Below are 21,190 nucleotides of genomic sequence, written 5' to 3'. Positions count from 1 at the left end.
ATTTACAGTTAAATACAGAGTTTACACATGATTACCATAATTTTTTTTCCTGGCAGTATCAGAAAACGTCTTCACAAAGTTTCATTATTTTGAAAGAGCAAGTGCTATCTACCACTGCAAAGACTCCAGAGACCAAAAGCAATAAATCTGGCTCTTTGGAGCTTGAAACAGAGTTAGTCTGCTGACAATGACAGTATCCAAAGCTGGAGAACACCTATTCTTGTCTCAATGGAGGGATAGGGTTTTCCATGATCATCATGAATATGTGTACCGGCCACGAAACAGGCAAGGTAGTAACTGTTTCTCTGCTTTAGTACACAGCAGATGTGTACACTACCCAGGCTCGCATGTCACAGCGTGCAGCAATTCACTCCGATGAATCGAGGCCGTATGAATCAAGAAGCGTTCGGTGCTGTGACCTACCGTCTCCACATTGTACATCCAGCATTAAAAACAGAACACTGGAAGGATGCATTGCAAAGCCCCGTAATGCATTTATTATTTTTTTTAAACTTACTGATGCCTTTGAAAACACCTGTAATCTCCTTTTGAGGTAACTCCTTATAGTCAGGTTAAAATTACTTATATAAAATCTACTTTAATATGGCATGACTTGAGATAATCTCACATTGGAAAAAAATTAAAATCAGTCGCTAACTTATTCCTAAAAATGCAGCAAATTTTACAAACAATGGACAAATTAAAAAATATTTCTGATAAGCTTACAGTCTAGATTCAGTCAGAACAGTGTTTTTCAGGAATACTACTGTATATGGTTACAATACTACCTTCCGCCAAATTCAGTCAGATTCTATCATCTATTCAGTCCCATTTTTCACACTGTTAAGAATAACAGAAACAGTAGTGGATATAATAACACCAACTGAAAAGGGAACGTTTGAAATCTGATTCTTTATTTGGTAAAAAGACTGCCAAGGGATATGGAGCAATTAGAATAATGAAAGGGAACTGGACTATCAGCCTTAACAGAGAATCATCCCACAGAGTAAAAGTGTTTTATTAGAGCCAGTATCTCATTTCAGCTCTGTATTTGTTGAACATTACCTACAGCTGCACAGAGCCATAACCTGAATCCTTCCATGTCCGACTGTTGTAACAGACAGCAAAATGCTACGCAGGGCAAAAGCAAACACATGCCAATAACTGTCCTCCTTTTTTCTGAATTCATCTGATCAGGAACTCTTGAGTTCCCGATGAGATCAGTAGCATTATCTCCAGGGGCACTGTGGAAGTTCCAAGGTACATGAATGCTAGGCCATTATTTTCCTAATCCTAGCTGCAAGGGGTTCCAATTAATGGGCTAAATTCCTTAGCCCGCTCTCATGCAGCATCTGTTACAAGGATTCTGAAAGCAGAATCAACACAGACAACAAAAACATCACCCATAGTCCTTGTTCTTCCACAATGCATACAGAGACTGCTCAGTCTTGGGACAGTCTCCTAAGATGGTCTACTGTCAGCTACCGTAATGCTCGGAGACCTGGTATTTGTTTTCTAATAAGCCTGCAAAAGTCTGTCCAGTTCCCTTCCATCCCCAATGTGCTTTTCATTGCTCCACCTGGAACTCTTACAACAAGATGCAGGGATGGGAGTGAGTTCCATGTTTCAAGTCTGTTGTCTCTCATTCACAGGCCAATTTACTATCAAAGCTGGAGAGTCCAATAGCAAAGGCCTGAAGAGCACAGAGAGGATAATTATAGTCCAGAGTGAACACATCTTCTGCTACACGACCAAACTGCATCACAATGTAGTCAGCTGGGGAGAAAAGAAAGATTCAGAGACGAACAATTTCACAGTGAAGCAAAGAAAAAACCAAAACAAAACACAAACAAAAAACCACACGTGTCTGGCAGTCCCAAATATATGCGGTTGGTGTATCCATCCTTTCTCACCAGAGTGGCCTTGAAATTTGTTCTCTAGGGTGACTGTGTTATTTTAGAGATTACTTTTCTTCTCAGAACCAAGGCTCAAACCACTCCTTTGCTGGGCTGAAGATGCCATATTAAACCTTTTCTTTCCCTTCAGGAAGCTCGCATTTGCCCCCGCTTCTGCTGCAGCTATGGACAGCAGTCTCTCCACCCACCCCAGAAAAAGGGAGGCCTTATATAATTTTCTTGATAGCTGAGAAGTCCCCAGTAATCCTGAGCTGAATTCCTCCACCCAGTCTCCCTTCTCCAGGAAGGGTGTCCTATTCCACCCAAACCTCATGAAATAAATCAGGTTCTCCCTGTTGGAATGATCCCCGCACACTCTCCACCAGACTCTTACGGTCATTGTCATGGACAATCTGGAAGTTCTTCACTGAGGCCTGAGTGACTCTCCCATGGAAGTTCAAAACATAGGATTGAGTATCATCGTTCCAGACTGGAGCCTTGTTGTGCAACTCAATGAGGTTCTCTAAATTTTTGTTTTGCCATTTTGACAGCAGACTCTCATGTTCCTGTTCAGAAGAAAGAAATATATTTATCAGATTTGGAATGGCTCTGCTTTTGAATACTGCCGCTCTCAGGAGTGTGCACTCTGTCACTTGAAGGTCATTCCCTGTTTAATGAAACACAATGACAGCACTTAAACTCAGTCCTACTGAAAATTTCCTGCAGGTACCAGGGAAGATACTTTCATGCATTCTCAGTCCAAGCATTCCTTCCCACTCAATAAGCTATCACCACATTTCCATCCAAACAAGAGAAAAAAGAGTGAGAGAGAAGGAAGTGTGTGTACAGGAAAGGGAACAATGCACAGGCCACAGATGACTGCCACCCTGCTGGCAGGAATCCTTTCTGAGTCTTACAAGCTTTCCCTCATCCTGTTGGATCCAACTTCCATTTCTAACATTCTAAACTTTGAAACAAAATAAAATAATCTACAATTAACGACATAGTGCCAGGCCCTGGGGTGCTTCAGTAGAAAGTCCAAAGGCTGCGGCGGGCTGTAAGTATGCCTTAAGTAGGCTAAATGTCATCCTATTGGATCTAGCAAGTGATGCACAATATGAAAAACAGAGAGAAATAAAACCAAAAAGATACCAAAGGGAGATAAAACAGCACATTAAATTTGACAAACAGAATTAATTACAAGGAGCTGCAAATAGTAGTGAGTGAAACACATGACATATGATTTAATTTTTAAAGTTCTGCAACAAATAAAATTCAAACTGAAGTAATATATGCTCAAACTCCCAAGAAAAAGAATCCAAACTGAAGTTATTTCATGGGAAAAAATTATCAGAAAACAACCTGTTCTGGAGGTCTGACTAATACAGCTATAGTAACTGTTTTAGTATTGTATCCAGATACGATATTGGAATTTTGAGCATAATCTAAATAAAACTTACTGTTCAGTTTAAACTAGTTACTTTATATTATTATTTTTATCTTTATTTACTTTTTTAAAGATGCAAAAAGAACTTTGAGAATTGGCACCAAAGTGCATTTAGATTCAATTTTTCCTCCTCTAAAGTGAGGGCAGTGTTGCTTAATTGGAGGCATTGCACTGCAGAAAAGGAAGACAAAAACAGAGTCAAACTCCTATCCTGAAAGCTTTGCCAGCTTTTCAGCCTTGTCAGTATGCTTGCCTGCTAGCAAAACAGTTGGGAAAATAGGGGAGAAAAACAAAGGGAATCACTACTGTACTGACGAGGGAGATGGCAATACCAATTGAAAGACGATGAATAAATGACCACCTCCAGATACCATTTTCCTGCCCATTCACAAAATTAAACCTCTTTTCCAGGCTCTCATGACTCTGAAGTTCCACTCTTGGAAGATATTTTATTTTCTTCCTCTGACCTTCAACAAATACACTTTTGTCCTACTCCTATCTACTCACAACATGTCTGCAAATACCATTTTCTAGCTTAAAACACTGACCATGTCTTTCAGTTGGCAGCTGTCCTTTCTGCCTTTTGGTCTTCTGTGACACCAAACATAAAACCCCCATCAAGGGAACTGAACAATTTTCATCAAACACCTTAATGTATCTTCAGATACAGTTCTGTAAGCTTTTGGCTATGACGTTCCCCATATGTATGAGAAATCCTCACTAAATAGGCACCACAAAACTCCATCCTTCTCCTCATTCCACTTTCTCCCTAAAGAATCCTCCTTTTCTGCGATTCCTACAAAGAGACTGGCAATATTCTGGTCAAAAATTTATTTACTCTCTTGCTACTACACCAGAATACCACCTTATCTATCTGAATATGAGCCAGCAGTGTGCCCAGGTGGCCAAGAAGGCCAACGGCATCCTGGCCTGTATCAGAAATGGTGTGGGCAGCAGGAGTAGGGAGGTGATTGTGCCCCTGTACTCGGCGCTGGTGAGGCCGCACCTCGAATACTGTGTCCAGTTTTGGGCCACTCACTCCAAGAAGGACATTGAGGTGCTGGAGTGTGTCCAGAGAAGGGCGACGGAGCTGGTGAGGGGTCTGGAGCACAAGTCTGATGAGGAGCGGCTGAGGGAGCTGGGGTTGTTCAGTCTGGAGAAGAGGAGGCTGAGGGGAGACCTCATCGCTCTCTACAACTACCTGAAAGGGGGTTGTGGTGAGGTGCATGCTGGTCCCTTCTCCCATGTAATTAGCAACAGGACAAGAGGAAATGGCCTCAAGTTGCTTCAGGGGAGGTTTAGGCTGGATATTAGGAAAATATCTTCACTGAAAGGTTTGTCAAACACTGGAACAGGTTGCCCAGGGAGGTAGTGGAGTCACCACCCCTGGAGGTATTTAAAAAGACGGGTGGATGAGGCGCTTAGGGACATGGTTTAGTGGTGGACTTGGCAATGTTAGGTTAACGGTTGGACTTGATGATCTTACAGGTCTTTTCCAACCTAAATGATTCTGTGATTCTATATACTGGCTAAGAATGTAAGCTCCTGGGAGAAGCAAGTTTGTTCCATGTTCATCCAACTCTCAACATAACAGGGTCCCCCCCACGAGGAAGGGTGGTAGGTGCAACAGCAACAACATACCAGCCAATGCAATAGCTAAGTAAATAATATTTAGGCTGAACAAAGGACAAGTAAGGATACAAATACATTCAGAAGGTTACAAATTACGTAAGAGGCAAGAACAAATTAATCAACACCTTTAAGGTACATTGCATTTACTCTCCATAAGACTTGCTAAAGCCCTGGATATTAACAACCTTGCTCTAAAAACCATGATTGTCAGTAACACCCAGACCTCTCTGAGAAATTTTAACCTCTTCCTGCAATCTGAAACATGACCAAACCCCACAACTCACATTCCGTGGCCGGATTGGAATTCGCTTGTGATTCATGTTCATTCCTGGAATGATCACAGACATTTTCCTGGGACCCTTAAATCCTAACACATTGGTTTCCTGAAAGACAAGGAAAGACATTATTTTCAGTAAATGAGATACTCCATCTCAAAGAAGGAAAAGACAGCAAAAACTGAACTCAAATCCACATTTATATTGTTTTTTAGAGATTTGCTAGCTACAACTGCAGTAGCAGTTACCTAACTGCAACTGTGTTCAATCACTGAAAATAGCTTTCTCTCCCATTTTAAGAATTATGTTAAGACATACATACTATTACCTAATTTGGAGCACATATGTATTATCCTAATGAAACATTTATAATGAAATCAGACAAGTGCAATTTCCAGGCATAAGTTTTTGCATCTGAGGCAAAAGCGTGCTAAAATCTTGCTAGTAAACAAGCCTTAAGTATGATAAAAGACAAATATCTTTGACCTGAGTCTATGTTATCTATGTATCACCATTTAGGCTAAAATGTTCCAGAAGAATGAACAACATTCTTCTTTAGGTGCTGTTATTTGTGTTTAAGAGCATACCTACAATTTTCTCTCAAATCATGCTCTTTTATAAATGACTAAGAACAAACCCAGAAGGCAAAGTATTCAGCATCTGTCCAAGCTTCAATCTTAAGACAAGCAGACTTTTCCAGAGCACTGCAGGAGACTGCTCCAATTGGATTGAGTATAAAAAGCAGAGGAAAAAAGTCTTGGCATTCTCAAACCATCCGTTTAATAATGTGAACCGAAATCCAAGGGCCCATTTAAAGTGTTCTGTTACAATGTCAGTGGTAACCTTTAAAATTCCCAAAGACCAAGTAAAAAGCCAGAATCTTTTAGAAGTACTGAACTGATAGAAGTGATACAGCTTCTCCTAACATGCTAGCGCATTTTGCAGACGCAGAACAAAGGTCCTTGGAGTTGCAACCTCTATTATTTCACTTCAGAAAATCTCGGGGCACATATGAGAATGAGGGTACTGATTTTATTCATATATAAACTTTATGAACTTTTTGTAGATAAAAGTTCAGAAATCTGAAAAGCTGACTTTATATCTGTTGTACTCATTTTAACACCTTGCTGTGTACAATTAGGTAGGTAAATGAAGAATACTGTATACAAAGAAAATATCCAGTGATACTTCTGTAAACAGGCTAGTACTGGAATTATCACATCAATTTTTTTCCCAAGTGCCATTAAGATTAACAGCAGAAAAATCAAGGTCATGCTCCAGTAGGCTAATGTGCCTTTAAATTTCTGCTGCTGTACCTCCAATAAAAGTAAAAATCCTTCCACTTGACTGGCCATCATTTTGTAAAGAACTTCAAATTTTACTCAAACTTTAGGACTGGAATATGAAACAATGTGATATGAGCACCTTCACATAATTCTAGAGTGGCCACAAGTGCCTTCCCACTCTGAAGCCTAGACCAAGGTGATCCACAAGACCAGAAGAAGAAAACTTCTCTAGGACAGAGCTAGTGAATCACAATTTCCCCTGGAACCGTATCCTTACCAACAACAAGCTGCTACTGCAATAATACCTGCTCCTTCCTATCCAACAAAATGCCTTTGGTTCTGCAAAAAAAAAAAAACTCCACAGGGTACTCCCAGTTCCTTCTTAGTGTCCACCAGATACCGGCTGGGCAAGAGGCAGTTCATGCTGTGGCTGGCTCCATGTAAAGGATATGCTGACTGGCCACACGCCAAACGATGGGCCAGGTAACAAGGTCATCAGGATGTTAGTTTGGGTCTCTCTCCCTCCCCGGCATTGATTTTTTTTTTTTTTTTTCATTCAACTTGTAAGAACTTATCTTTGAGGCCTCTGCCCTTTGTTGCATCTGGTTGAAGGTGGTCAGCTGGTTCCAAAGTTAAGTGGGGGAGGCTGCCATGCAGCATGATTTTGTAAGCCCTGCTTTCTCAGTAAGGAGGCAACAAAAAAGAAAGGAGCAAAAGGGAGGAGGCACTACTTACATAACAAATAGCTGCAAGCTCCTGTCTCGTATGAGCCTTTTCCACTAGACCTTGTGCCTTGACTGGGCTAACTCCATGGTCATAGACTGTAAATTTAGTTCCCATGAGGTTTGACCTAAAGTCAGTTTATGGAAAGACAGAGAAAGAGAGAGGCATCAGTGGGAAGTTTTGTCATCTTCTGAAGGTATTTGTACAGCACAGTGAAAACACACATCTGCCATCTGAATCTTCCTATTGTCAGCTCAGTAAGGAGCTTTCACGAAGAGCCCATGGTGAACTAAGCATGAGCCTTGAACCTATCCTGGAAAAGCGTCAAGCCAGAATTCCTTCTCTGAATTGCCACGGTGAATGTTAACGCTGAAGAAAGGTTGCCAACCCAGCTGAATACAGATTACATTAAGCAGGACGGTACGAGTTCATTCTCTCTGAATTGATACCAGATTGCTATTCATAACTCCAACTCAGCTAAAATGAAAATCCAATCTCTCCCGTCTGTAGTTGTCATCTGTGGTTCTCACCTGAGTTTTCCAATGAAACTTTCCCCTTCCCGGGATAAATCAGTTGGGTCAACTGATATGAGGTAATTGGATGTTTTGCTCTTTTTTCGTTTTCTCCCTGCAAGAAGGAATGTCTGGAAATACAAAACGTTGATCAGGACTGGAGTTTTGTAAGAATACAGAGGCATTGCTATCCAAACTTATCTCTCCATTTCCCACAACCATTCCCCTTTTTGTTCTGTGCTGTTATTACTGTCTCCATAATTTTGATCTCTTCCACAAGTGCACACCCTGAAATCCTATTCCTCCAATCGGCTCACTCAGCAGTCTAGATTTAATGCAACCGTCCTTTCTAGTCTTCCCTCCTGTTCTTCTGGAACAGCTCAGTCTCCCTGATCTTCTTTATCCCTGACATTTTTATACTTTTTTAATTTTGTTGTATTATGGCTTTTAAACCTGCCAATTCCTTCCTTAGTGCCTTGGCCAAATATAAGCTGTCCCATCTGCATGCTGGCTCTCCTCAGCTTCTGCTTTCTGACCAGAAGCTCTCCCTTACACCAGAAATGCCCTGTGGTAGGAGTACAATCACCAAGATACTGTGTGCTGCTTCCAGTACCTTTCTGTTGTCATCCCTTTCCAGATGCATGTAATAAGTAGGGAAGAGGCCCCGGTCCATTCCCTTCTTATCTCTAGTGATTCGACACTTCACTGTAATACCACGGGGTGCAGGGCGTAATGCAAAATCCTCCAAGTTCTCTACTTCTCCCAGCTGTGCATCTGCCTGAGGGGATGGACTACAGGAAGCACCTGTTTCCTGTGGGAAGAACCATCATATTAGCAAATTAATATCAGGTCAGAGGCACTGGTAGTCCCCAAGAAAAGAAAGGTCTGTTGAAACAGAAGATGTCATGCCTCAAGAAGATATTTGGGAAAGGGAAGTTGAACACAGGTGGTCTCTCCTTTCTCTGAAGAAAGTGGCTGAAGACTTTTACTCTGAGGAAAGACTAGCCTTCCAAGGGGAGGGGAGAAAAAGTACCCATTAACCAGAGATGAGTGAATTGCTAGGAGGGGGAAAATAGGATGAGACACTAAATATTCTAAGCAAAGGGCCTCTCTGCTTTTAGAACTTCAAACACTCTGTGGGAAATAAGCCAGCATGATAAGCATGACTGATGGATGCTGCAGTAAGACAGGCTGGGATTTTTGTGACTGAAATGATCACTGAGATTATGTTTGTTCAGAACAGTAGCAGAAATGGAGTAAGCTGATGGTGGAACCATCCCAACTAAATGTTGGGGGAACCTTAGAACAAGGCGTACAGTGAGGATGCAAGGTACGGTCACCAAAGGAACTGGAATTCTAATGGAAATCTGGTATAGGTCATTAAAGTCATTTTTTCTTAGGGGTAGCTGAATCCTGTGGATTGTAGAACCCAGGAGATTCCTTCCTTACTGGGCCTTGGAGATGCGGTTGCTGGTTTATCCCCATTCCCAGGTATAGCCAGTAGGAAGTCTAAGTGAATACACACAGACACACACACAGAGACTTGAAATTCCCTAGCTGCTCTCACCCCTCCCCACCTCCAGCACCCTCCCGCCCCCCGATATTGCCAGCAGTTGGCACCCAAGTCTCCCAAGTAGCTAACACCCAGACCTCCTGTACTACTCACCCACTAGTGTAGCACAACATACGCACAGTCACCTCACAAATACACTCACACGGGTCTTTTGAATGGCAGCATGGACTTTTAAGGCTGTCCAGCATCCACGCCCAAACCCTATGCCCTTTATCTGGTCACTAGCTCAGAGCCTGTGTCTTCCTGATGCTGGTCTCTTCCAACTCACTGGCTAGTCCAGCATATAGTTGGTCAGCGTATGTATGTATGTGTGTATGTATGCATCTCTCTCACACACAAGCACACGTAGAGGAGAACACATTCACACAGGAAATAGTTAGAAATGGAGTTTTAGAAGATGGTAGAACACGCTGCAGTAATCAGGCACAAGGCTTGGCCAGACACGTATACTGTCTTGCAGCTGTTTACATGCATCTGGTGCCTTTTGCCCCCTTTACTTCCTATTTTCCCCTGCTTGTTACTCCCTGACCCACCTTGACCCCTTTCTTTTCCCTCTTCAATCCCTTCCCCTAAACACCCCATAAAAAGTTTTGTCCAATCTCAGACTTCTCTGTTCCATCCCAAAATCCTGTTCCCCCTCCTATCCCACCATAAATGCTATAAACTTTCAGGCAGTGATCCGTCTTAACTTTGCATGGCATTTCAGAGTTTCTCTGAGTCATCTTGGTGGATTTTACACCCGAGACAATGGCCTAATCTGTCTCCTTTGGGGGTCGTAGGAGTAGCTGATTCATTGTGTTCCCATCTTCACTGATTAGGCTACTTGGGTTCCTCCGCCCACCATTGTTCCTTTGATCATTACTACGTCTTTGTGTTTAACTCAATGGCCCTTCAGTCAGATAACCTGACAATCATGACCTTCCTTCTGCCTTCAGGGATTAATATGCAAGCTACTGTAGTTGCAACTACTATATTTTAACCCAGTGCTCAAGGGGTTAGTACTAAAATCAAGCATGTGCCCAGCCCTTATCAGAAATGGATTTCAAGACACTTACTGCAAAAGATTTCCGGCTGGTTGCAGAACTAGGCCTCTCAGATTCAGGATACAGTGAAGGAGATGCTGGTCTCTTACCAGCTTCTTCCTCTTCTTCTGCGTCCTCCTCATCAAAATTCAAACTGCCTGAAATTCCTGTCAGAATACATGATCAAGCAGGTAACCTCTGAAAGAAGGTGTCATGAGCTCATGGCATCACTAATTCATATATGACTCTCACATAGCTATTCTGCTTTCGCTCTTTCCATTAATTTCTGTTGTTTCAACTGCTGATTTTCTTCTTGTGCTATATTGCTTCCCGAGCCTTGTAATTCAAAACCCCAGTGACATTTTGCAGCTGTCACTGTGCAGATGATTAAGCAGTTGTCAGGCTTTTATTAATACGTATTTTACGTGATATTACATGATATAACATACTGCTTAATGTATGCTGTCATTGAATTAATTTTGCCTATTTTCACGCAAAAAAGCCCTCCATGTCTTAAGAACAAAAAAAGGAAATGCAGATCAATATGCTGACACCTATCCTGTAAGTTGGACTCTGTACAGTTTACATCCTGTACCATTTCCCCTTAGTCTTATACACACTGAAATGGAGTATGGTATTTTTTTCAGCAAGAGCCCCTCCTATTCTTACATCAGTAGCAATAACTCAGGTCTCATGAATACTACTAATGATTTAATTTTCAAAATGGAAGTGTAGACCGAGTAGTTCCAGGACTTATTGATTTAATCTTAACCTAAGCACAGTTATGTAGAGATGACTGTGGGTATATAACTAAAATAACTCTGGATAAAGACGTTTATAAAGAGCTTCCGTACACATCACTGTTTGGTGTTTCCTTCCACTTGGAATTGCATCATTTTGTTCTGTGACTCCATTCTTTAATTTGGCCATAGAATGGAAAAAACACATAAAGCACTATAGAAAATTAACACACTCAGCTGCTAAGCTGAATTATTTTCTGAGAGCCAATATTATAACAGTGCTCCAACATGGCACTGCATAGAAGGGGCACTGCTGGAAGTTCTTTGTCTCAGATGAAACAGAAACATGTAGTCTTAACAACCTGTCAGTAAACTTCCCACAGCACATTTGGAAAGAGGAAAGGCGTTAACACTAGTACTCCGGCCAATTTCAAAATTCACTGTTTATATTCTACCTCCACTAATTTCCCCTGAAGTTTCTGGATATTCTCTCCTGTTTCCTTTCCTAACTCTTGTGTAATGTTGCTATCCATAGGTAAGCAGTTGTTGCATCTGAAAGCTGCATGGAAGTATTTCTACATATGGTAGTACCTTAATATATAAAGTGTACTGGAAACATTCTGGGAGACAGGCTCTGCAAAATAAAAACAAGCTGTGGACCATATTAAACACTAGCCATTATCTTGCTGCAAAGTGCTTAGGCTGCATGCAACAAAAAAGGTTTCCTGTGGTACTGGCAGCAACATACGATACTTGGCAGAGGGGGACGCTCCTCTGGGAAACTACTCAATGGGATATAACTATTGAATATGAAACTCTGGAACTGTTGATTGTGACAGCCTCTGGCTCAGGAAGAACACCTTTCCTGTTAGTCTCCTAAACGGTTAAATTACGGCATTTACTGGCTATAGAGGGTTATGCTGTTGCGAAAACATTCAAGTGTCATATCCAGATACAATATACCTGGAATAAAAAATACCCCAAAGTTTAGCCAAATGTGAAGTATAGCATTTTGTCAGCAACTTCCTTGGAAAGGGCGGAAATTATACAGCACGTTGATAAACCTTTAAAACGTAACTGGTATATTTCAATTAATACCAGAGGAAGGGAGTGCAGTTCTGCATTTCTACATGCTGTGGAATCTACTAGCTCTGCATTTAGAAGTAATATCCTACAGACACGTGTTTCATGATTCCTCCTATTTTTTAGGTTTTTTAATGCTACTGAAAAAAATTATAAGTAGTAGAAGAGCCCCCCCAAAAAACCTCTGCCCATTATCAACTCTTACCTCGTTTCTGTAAGATCTGTTGCAGATCTGGCTTGCCTGCTGTGTCTGTTAGAGCCTCGCCATTATTTTCCTGATCTGCATTGTCTTCTGTTTTGGAAAATCCAGCAGAGAGAGTTTGGAGCTTGGTGCCCAAATCTTGCACTTCTGATTTCAGGAAAACAGCTGGTCCATCAATGCCTGCAGGCCAAAAGGAAACAGAACGCTGAAGTCTATTTTTTACGACTAAAGACGCATCCCAGGATGGTGGTTCTTTTCATCTTCCCTTGCTCAAGTATCCCTTTAAAATACTGACACATACTTGTTCACTCCAACTTTTGTCAGAAGACTTGGGAGGAGTCAGGCCTGACTCTGGTACAGACCGCCTATTACTTTAAAAATATCAGGCATCAGTTTCTCCATTTAGAAATACAGTGCTTGTATCTACTTTTTTACAAGGGCTTAAGCAATTAAAACAAGTTGTATTTGTCATGCACATTACTATTCTTCAATTCATTTATGGGCAACTACTCTATTTTCTTTTCCTTCAGGTTCCTTGTTTGTTCCTGTGCCAGTAAGTGAGTGCTCTACAGTGAGCATCACAAATCAATTCGACAAAAATTTCTACAGCCGCAGGCAGAAAAAACTGTAAATGGATGCCCTCTAGCTTTTTGGTAGAAATGAAAATTTCCGTGTTTAAACATGCAACACAGCTGTGCACTGCACTTCGTAATCGGTGGACACGTCTTGATGTCAGGGTCTGTTAAAAACTTAATAGACGTTTGTGTAGCACACAATATGTAAGTGTAGTTCCAGCCTTGGATTTCTTGCTTTCCCACTGTTTTCATTCTCAAAACTTTACTGCTTTATCTAGTCATCAGATTTCTGACACATTTACTGCTGTTACCACTTCTTAACAGGATTCGTTTGTACTGAGGAAGCTTCAGAACTATGGCAGCTAACGAGGGAGCAGTTAGTTTTCATCCTTCTTTCTTGCAGTTTCAGTACGACTGAAGTTCCCTAACTTAGAAGTTATATCAATCTTTTCTCTCACTCTCTTTTTGACTTAAAAGTGTCTTTTAACAGAAGCTTTCTCCCACCTGATTTTAAACACATAAATGCTACCATCCACATCACCACTCTCCTCCCCATCCTATGATCCTGAAAGACATCTGGAGAACAAGAAAAACATTCAGAAGACAGGAGGTAACGTAGTTCCAAATGTGATCTTCAAACCAGGTAACACTGGCTTGTTCGGTGTTTTAAAATTCTATTCTACACATTAATTCCCTATTAATGTCATGGTGGTATTACAACATCCTGCAATAGCATGCGTCTCAAAGCCTTAGGATGTTTCCTGTTACTTTCTTGACAGGCTGATGGGATTCTGGCGCTCATAAACTACTTCCTGACACTTCCACTGGAATGTAAGGGTTTCATTGCTGCTCTTTTTTCCTCCCTGAAAGTGACATAGAAGTCTTAAGGCTCTCACTACTGTATTTCTTTTCACTCCAAACAGAATGGTCACTATTTTACTGTAGTGTTTTGAGACCACTGAGTTATTGCCTTTGGCTCTGATATCACTTTGTGCTTGTGATTTTCTGGACCACTATAGCTTGTTTGTCATGTTTCAGTTGTCTCCCTGAAGCCCACAGAAAACAATAGATGAAGTAAAAACCAGCAAGAACTTCATTCAGTATTCATAAGACTTTTGTTTTGCTCTTGTCTACTTTACTATTCAGTCATACACAGTCTTGAGATGGAGTATACCATGACACCATGAACGCAAGTACAGGCAGTGACTACTGGATTACTCCCTTTTCTTTATCCTACAGCTTCGGAAGACTCTTACTTTGGATTTGTATCTTCCTACCTTTACAGAAGGTTCCTAACCCATTCTACAGTTCTTCTTAGCCTAACACAAGGGAGAGATTACTCAAAGGCACGTGAAGATTCTCATCTGTCACAAAATCCAAAGTAAGGTTTTTGTTTGTTTTTACAGTTCAGTATTGCTCAATCATACTGTATTACAATTCTAGTTCAGTACATAGAAAGGTACGTTTATCTTGTTTATCACTTGACCACTGTCACAGCAATGTAGGTGCCCATCTGTGACGCAAAATGCATCCACTGGCATTTTGGGGAACCTTGTTGCAATCGGGTTGATTACTTACCATGTAACATAACATCACTGTGGAAAGGGGTAGGAGTTTCTACCAAAGGAGTCTGCTCCTCACACCCTTTGGGCTTTGACCTACGCAGCTTTGCCTCAGGATTTGGCTGTACCATCAAGGGATCAAGACGTTTCTTCCTCTGCTTCTTCTCTAGAAGAGCTCTCTGTGAAATAAAGAAAAAGCGTGAAATAAGGATGAGTAACCGCATCCAGAGAGGCAGAAACCATGCCTCAGCCATTGGCAATGACATGTCACTGATCAGGATCTCCAATAAACCTGAAATACTCTTGTAATCTCTTACAAAAATCCTAGACACAGATATCACTGTGTCTTTGGAATGAGACATTGTCTTTGGTTCTCCATCAGTGGTTGATGGGTGATGTGGACACCTGCTTATTTTCTGATCTATCCTGAGACCATCAGCAGACAATTCTAACTCCTTTCATCCAGTCCAAACTACAGCAATACTTAATATAAGTAGACAAATTCAGCAGTCATTTATAATCCAATATGAAACACTTCACAGAGTAAATGTTATAATATACAGCATGTTCACGCAATTTTGTTACTTCCTGCATCCTACTTACTTAAGCTGATAGAGCAGACAAAACAGCTCACAAGGACTCTGCTCTTTCCACTGCGGTTATGATTGGACTAAACGTTCCAGCGTTTAGGACAACAACTTCCTGTCCATACAGGGAACGTATAATTTTTCCTCCCCGTTTTGTATAATTAAGCTAACTTTGTATTAAGAGAACTATCTCCAAGACTATCTGAAAATGCCAAAGAGGAGAGCCCTTGCCCTACGCATTATATGGCAATTAAGTCTTTTACTATATTAGCATAACATTTCTAAAAAATCCTTAATCAGGGCTCACTCTGCTACTGCAGTTATAAATGCTGTCACAATACAGGAAAAGCAAGTTGGGACTTGCAAAGCAAAAGGCTTTTGGCTCAAAAGCTATCATCTTACAGAGAGAACTCAAAACAAATAGTTCCTAGAAACCAATGTTGAGAGAGAAGAGGGGGGCGGGGGGAATAAAAAAAATTACAGACATTAAAATAGGACTGATCCAGTAAAAGGAAAATTGATCTACCTTCCCAAATTTTTCCATGAAATTCAGGATTGAAAGGAAAGAACGGTAAATCCAAATGTTAAAAAATAAAACATTACTTTTCCAAGATGCATATACATTTGATGTTTATGATTTCCTACTAAATGAGAATAGAAACAACTTCTAGACTTAAATCGAGGCAAACGGAGACATTGCACCATTTTAAAGAAAGCCACGCTTAATCCTTAAAAGTTAAGGCGATGCATGAAGAAGAATGAAAAATCGTATTCTAATATTCTGTAATGCACCACTATGCAAACGATGTGCAAGCCCCTTGCCATAGATGCAGTTTATCCATGCCTGCTTCTTAGGTACTTTAAACACCCCCTGAAAGTTGTTCTTGATGATAAAAACCCTTTCTCCATCAAATTCTTTTCAGTCCCAAGGATCCATCACATAAACAGTACCAACAATTCAATCCACTTGAGACATAGATGTCTTTGGAACCCTTTCCTATCCTGTTACGCTTTTTCTCTCTCTTGTTGGTTCTTTCCTCTCCTGTTAGGCTGTTTATCATCTCAAGTGAGGTTAGTTTCTCAGGCAACCTCTCCCTGAGGAATTCCAACACAACTGAGCCCTTGGTCCTTTATTCTTTCTGCTTTTCAAGCACTTATCTAAAAAGCCCCAAAACTAACCGACCAACCAAACTGCAGAAAAACCCCAACAAAAACCACAAACAAAAAAAAAAACAAGCCCAAAACACCTTTTTTATTTAAACTTAAAATTACACTTTGAAGACTGGGCTGCAATACAGGTAGTGTTCGTTACTGCAGAATTATTTCAAGGATTGTCCCACAGGGCAAAAATTACATAGAATTTCAAAGAGATTATCACAGTGGTCTAGAAGAAGAAAAGAAAAATAAGCAGTAGAAGTCACTTTCTTAGATAATGCTAATCACAGATAAAATTTGTTTTCTATAAGGGTAGTCAGATGCTCCAGAAGAATTTACATTGGTTTTTGTTGTTTGTTTTTTAAATTAATGCTGAGGAAAAGAAAATAAAATCATGATAGTTTATAAATCTGTATTAGTTAGAATAAAAGGAGAGAGGGAAAACAAGAATTAAAACATTATACACAGAATAAGGATTTGAGAAAAATTGTTGCCAAGGTTTCTCCACCTGACAAACAGACAAGAAAAAAAGAAAACAGACCCATCCTAAAGGCAGTAAGAAAGTACACAGCTACTGCTAGAATGGGAAATTGAATTTGGGATCAATATAGAATATAATAACTTTCAGAGCTACCAACTGATTATCCTATTAGATGAGATTTTTTTAGACATTTCACTGCTCAGCAGTCTAAAAGTTTATTTGTTCTTATTATAGTACATTCTGTTTCATCAAAGAGTTTGTAGGACTCACCAATCCAACGGGATCATACTGGTTTATATTGAAACATATACTTTATTGGTGGGAGATGTGGCCGACCTTCTTTTTGCAAGAACTTCAGTATAACCAAAATTACAAAAATTGATAGTAATTTCATTTGTTTTAGAAAAGGCTTCTCGCTACTACTTTGCTTATTGAAATGGAAAAAAATCTCCAAGCCCACTGACAGAACAAATAGTAGCAGTTCATTTTCTCTACATAAGGTGGCAGAGCAGCCTTACCTTCAGTACTATGTATTCTCAGGCTTATTCCACTAAGACAAAATAGAAAAAGGGAAACTGTGTTTTGCTTCATTTTGTCTACTAACTAGCCTAGACAAAACCAGCACACCCTCCCAGCTGTGTGTTACAGTAAAAGTTCATATATTATTACAACAAAAAAATTTAGACAGTTCATGAACAGGACACCAGAACACATAACCCATTAAATAAATAACAGATACAGATTATCATGATTCATTCAGGATTTTGTGAACTCCATGTATTAAATACTTTCAGAAACATTTTCTTTGCACCACAGAAAAGCATAACATCAGAATACGGGATGATTAAAGGATCACAAACCACCAACTCCGGTTCTAATGAGTTTCCAACAAGCTAAGAAGTCAGATGTGTCAGATGAGTGTATCATAGCAGATTAATCAAGACAGCTAGTTTAGTGTTCTTTCTACAACTGTGACAAACAGGAAGATGGTATACAAGAGCTTCCAACCACTCCACTCTTGAAGATGCAATATGATACTACTTATTATTTGACACGCTCCTACCTTAGTAGGCCATGCGGGATGGATCCTAACCCTGAAACATCCTCTCCACTCTTCCAGCTCCTCCTTAGTTCATGCTGAGGCAGCAGTGACAATGCTAGTGACGATGGCACTAATGAAACTCTGTGCCAAGAGTAAGTACCATACCAGGTGCACTTAGAAATACGCCTTTGGCTTCATGCTCTCTGCCCACAGGGAGGTGGCATCATTGCACTTTTTGCTGCAGGTGCCTCAAAAGACAGGGAAACACCTTCTCCTGCGGAAGTAAGGACTGCCTGAGCAGTCGCACACTCCTCAAGGAAAAGGCAGTAGTCTAGCTAAGAACATCCTGGCAGGCAGAGCTGGCCGACAGATGGAACTTGATGTCATGCATTATTATAAATAACATTTTACTGCAATTACAGGGTTTCCAAACCCATCATAAAGATGGATGACTGGCGTATGTCTTTGCTGTGGCAAATGCTTATTCCAGATTCTCTGTATGGCCAAAGGTTCTAAACACGATCCTGCTGGATTAAAACATTTTGCATTTTTTATCTCAATTCCTAAAAACATTTAGGACAAATTAATCGAGCGGGGTATCAGCTACAACCAGAATGAATCCACCGTGTCTGACAGTCATCTTTTATTGACCTTTATGTCTTCAGAAGGCATGGTACTATTCATGTAGAAGTTAAAAGTAGACTTTAAAAGTTAATATTCAAACCTAAACATACAATCCTGAATTAGAGACTGTTAGCATTTTTCAACAAATATCATTTGCAAGGAGGGGGGTGGCATTAAAATATATTTTAGTGACATTTTCTAGCTGTTGGTTTAGCAGATGATTGCAATCTCAACCAAATCCAAGAAAGCCTGAAACAAAATTGCGAAAGTGTATGAATTCTTTAAACTCACCTCTCCGTGATTCAACTGACAACTGCTCTGAGGGAATCCCATCCAGCCCAGCAGCTTTGTTTTGGTAGAACAGCAATGCACCCCCATGGCAAGGTCTGAAACTAGTCATACAGTGACCACAGTGCCTAGCACTAGGAGCCAGTGATTACTACTGGCTTACGACCCAAGACAACAGTCCCGAAATAGACACTGAGGTTCATCACCAAGCAGTTCGACCATCCTTAGTTTCGGAACTTCTTACTGAGTGGCATTTGGCACTAAATGCTCTTTTATTGATTACCTGAACTAATGCTTCGTTTTTTTTTTTCTTTTTGAAACAAGTGTTACTGGATAGCCTACAGGTAAAAAGGATTTAGCAATGTTAGGTTTACGGTTGAACTTCATGATCTTAAAGGTCTTTTCCAACCTAAACGATTCTATGATTATCCTAGATCCCACAAATAAGACCAAAGATAAATTTTATTCCTTGACTCTGTCTGAAGTGTTTTAGGTAAGTGCCTATATACACACAAATAAAGTTGGTAATAAATCCACTGTCTGAAATCAAAGCTAAGCAAACTCAGACTAGAAATAACGAACAAGTTCCGGTAAGGAGGGTTATTATCCACTGCAACAGTTCCCTGAAGACTGTTGTGTCTGGATTTAAAGATCCTCAGCTGAGAGAAAGCTTTTCTAAAAAAACATACTTTAATTTGAACACAGATGAATTTAATGCAAGACAGTGATTTGTGGTCCATGTGAAATGGCCAGCCAGAGAATCACTGTAATCTCACATCTTCTAATCTATTTATAAGCATTTCAAATTTCACAGAGGAAGAATATTAAGGATGGATACTTTATTGCTTTGAAGAATATGGTGATGTAAGCATCCAGCAAACACCGCTTTAAAAACTGAGACCTATAACCTAATATTTGACAAATGCTTGGCTGTAAATGTTTTCATTATAGGAAAGACAAAAAATCAAAAGATGCTGGAAATCTCTCAGCAGCAGTGTTAAGCAGATCTTTCTATAGCTCGGGGAAATTTTTTCTTTTCCTTTGATGCTTAAAATGGATAAGTGCCTGCAGTCTTCCCCTCTTTTGATTCATTCCTGCATTGTGGTGACTCAATCCCAATGAAACAAGTAGGACAGATGCAAAATAAATGTATCAAAGAAATCAAGCCTACAAGCCATAACAAGGTTGACTTAAACTAACAAAAGTTGTGAAACTTTCTTTAAAGAAAGATGTTAGCAATGAGTTCTTGTTTGTATTCTTTAGACCGAGCATTTTTAGCACTTCACCCCCATTTCTCAAGTCTCCCTGACATTGCGTATCAGAACAGAAGTTGAAGAATGTGGGCTGGATTCACTGTTGCCATATACCTTCTGTAGCTCTGGGCAAGAAATCACAAAGTAGATGACAAAAAGAAGCCAGGCCATCATGAGGAAAAGTGGGGGGACAGGGAGGGGAAGGAAGAGAAAGAGGAAACACGAACACGTAAGAGAAAGAGGAAACACGAACACGTTTACCTCCTCCTTTCATACAATAAAATGGCTAATGTTTGCTCTCCTATACTTACTTTTACCAGCTTCAGCACTATCATTTACCTGATTCTCTAGTTTCAGCTGTCGGAGTTTCATACTTTCATCCTCAAAGATGCTGGGAAAGGAAAAGAAACAAATTAATTATTGCTAGTAAATAGTTTGCATTATAAGAGCACAGGATATTCACAGACTACAACCTCAACATCAAGACTTTAAAGCAACTGTAAGACATAACTTCTATCCCACGAGAAGACCAAGTTACAAGGCATTAAAAAATAAAACATACTTCATATTCTGTCATAAATACAGCCAAACTGTATTTTAATCACTTTAGTAAGCTGTTCTGAAAACATTTTGTAAGTAAAAAAGGCTTCATTACTGATGGACGGATTATGAGCCCCTATTGAGGTGAGCTATGAGGCAATTTATATTTGAAGGCTTAAAACGGTTCAAACCAATTCAGTAAACTCCCTGTCTCCTTCACAAAACACCCAATTGCAAATTAACTCAGAATTTTAGGTTTTTTCTTGGAGTCAAACCTACACCATTTTCTCCTCCTACCAGACTTCCCAGAACTACTATTAATAACTGAGAGAATCTGATTTTGCAACACCTGATATTAATTACCAGAGATGACAAAATAATTATTTCACTATTTTTTATAGATGACCTTCATAAGAACTCCAGTTTTTCATTTGAAGTTGTGTTCCATATAGACTTCCCATTTCCTTTTGTACGATAATGAGTTATTACACAAAGTGCAATTTAGAGCAGTTAACCCTACAAAGGGGAAAAATTAATTGAAAAGTAAGCACATATTCTGCCTGCCACAGTTGTGCACTTTCCTCCTACACAGCTTTGACAAAGACCTCTCTGGAAGTGAGAAAGCATCAGGAAGAAGATACTTACTACAGGAAACAAACAAATATTATATATTTTATTGATGGCACGCAGAAA

General features: G+C 40.1%; 1 protein-coding gene across 1 annotated transcript; it reads right to left on the bottom strand.

Moving 5' to 3' along the window:
• Positions 1–1,391: 1,391 nt before the first annotated feature.
• Positions 1,392–20,970, bottom strand: TULP3 (TUB like protein 3; the record flags this gene model as incomplete). Its single annotated transcript, XM_009808563.2, has 11 exons — positions 1,392–1,776; positions 2,290–2,461; positions 5,259–5,357; positions 7,271–7,385; positions 7,789–7,901; positions 8,384–8,581; positions 10,399–10,532; positions 12,394–12,570; positions 14,544–14,706; positions 20,297–20,350; positions 20,923–20,970. Coding segments are annotated over 11 exons (1,407 nt in total), but the record flags the coding sequence as incomplete, so codon positions are not given.
• Positions 20,971–21,190: the final 220 nt, after the last annotated feature.

The sequence above is a fragment of the Gavia stellata genome, chromosome 4, assembly GCF_030936135.1.
Source record: "Gavia stellata isolate bGavSte3 chromosome 4, bGavSte3.hap2, whole genome shotgun sequence".
Lineage (NCBI taxonomy): Eukaryota > Metazoa > Chordata > Aves > Gaviiformes > Gaviidae > Gavia > Gavia stellata.
The sequence above is the reverse complement of the archived record's forward strand: the minus strand, read 5'-3'. Positions and strand labels throughout refer to the sequence as shown.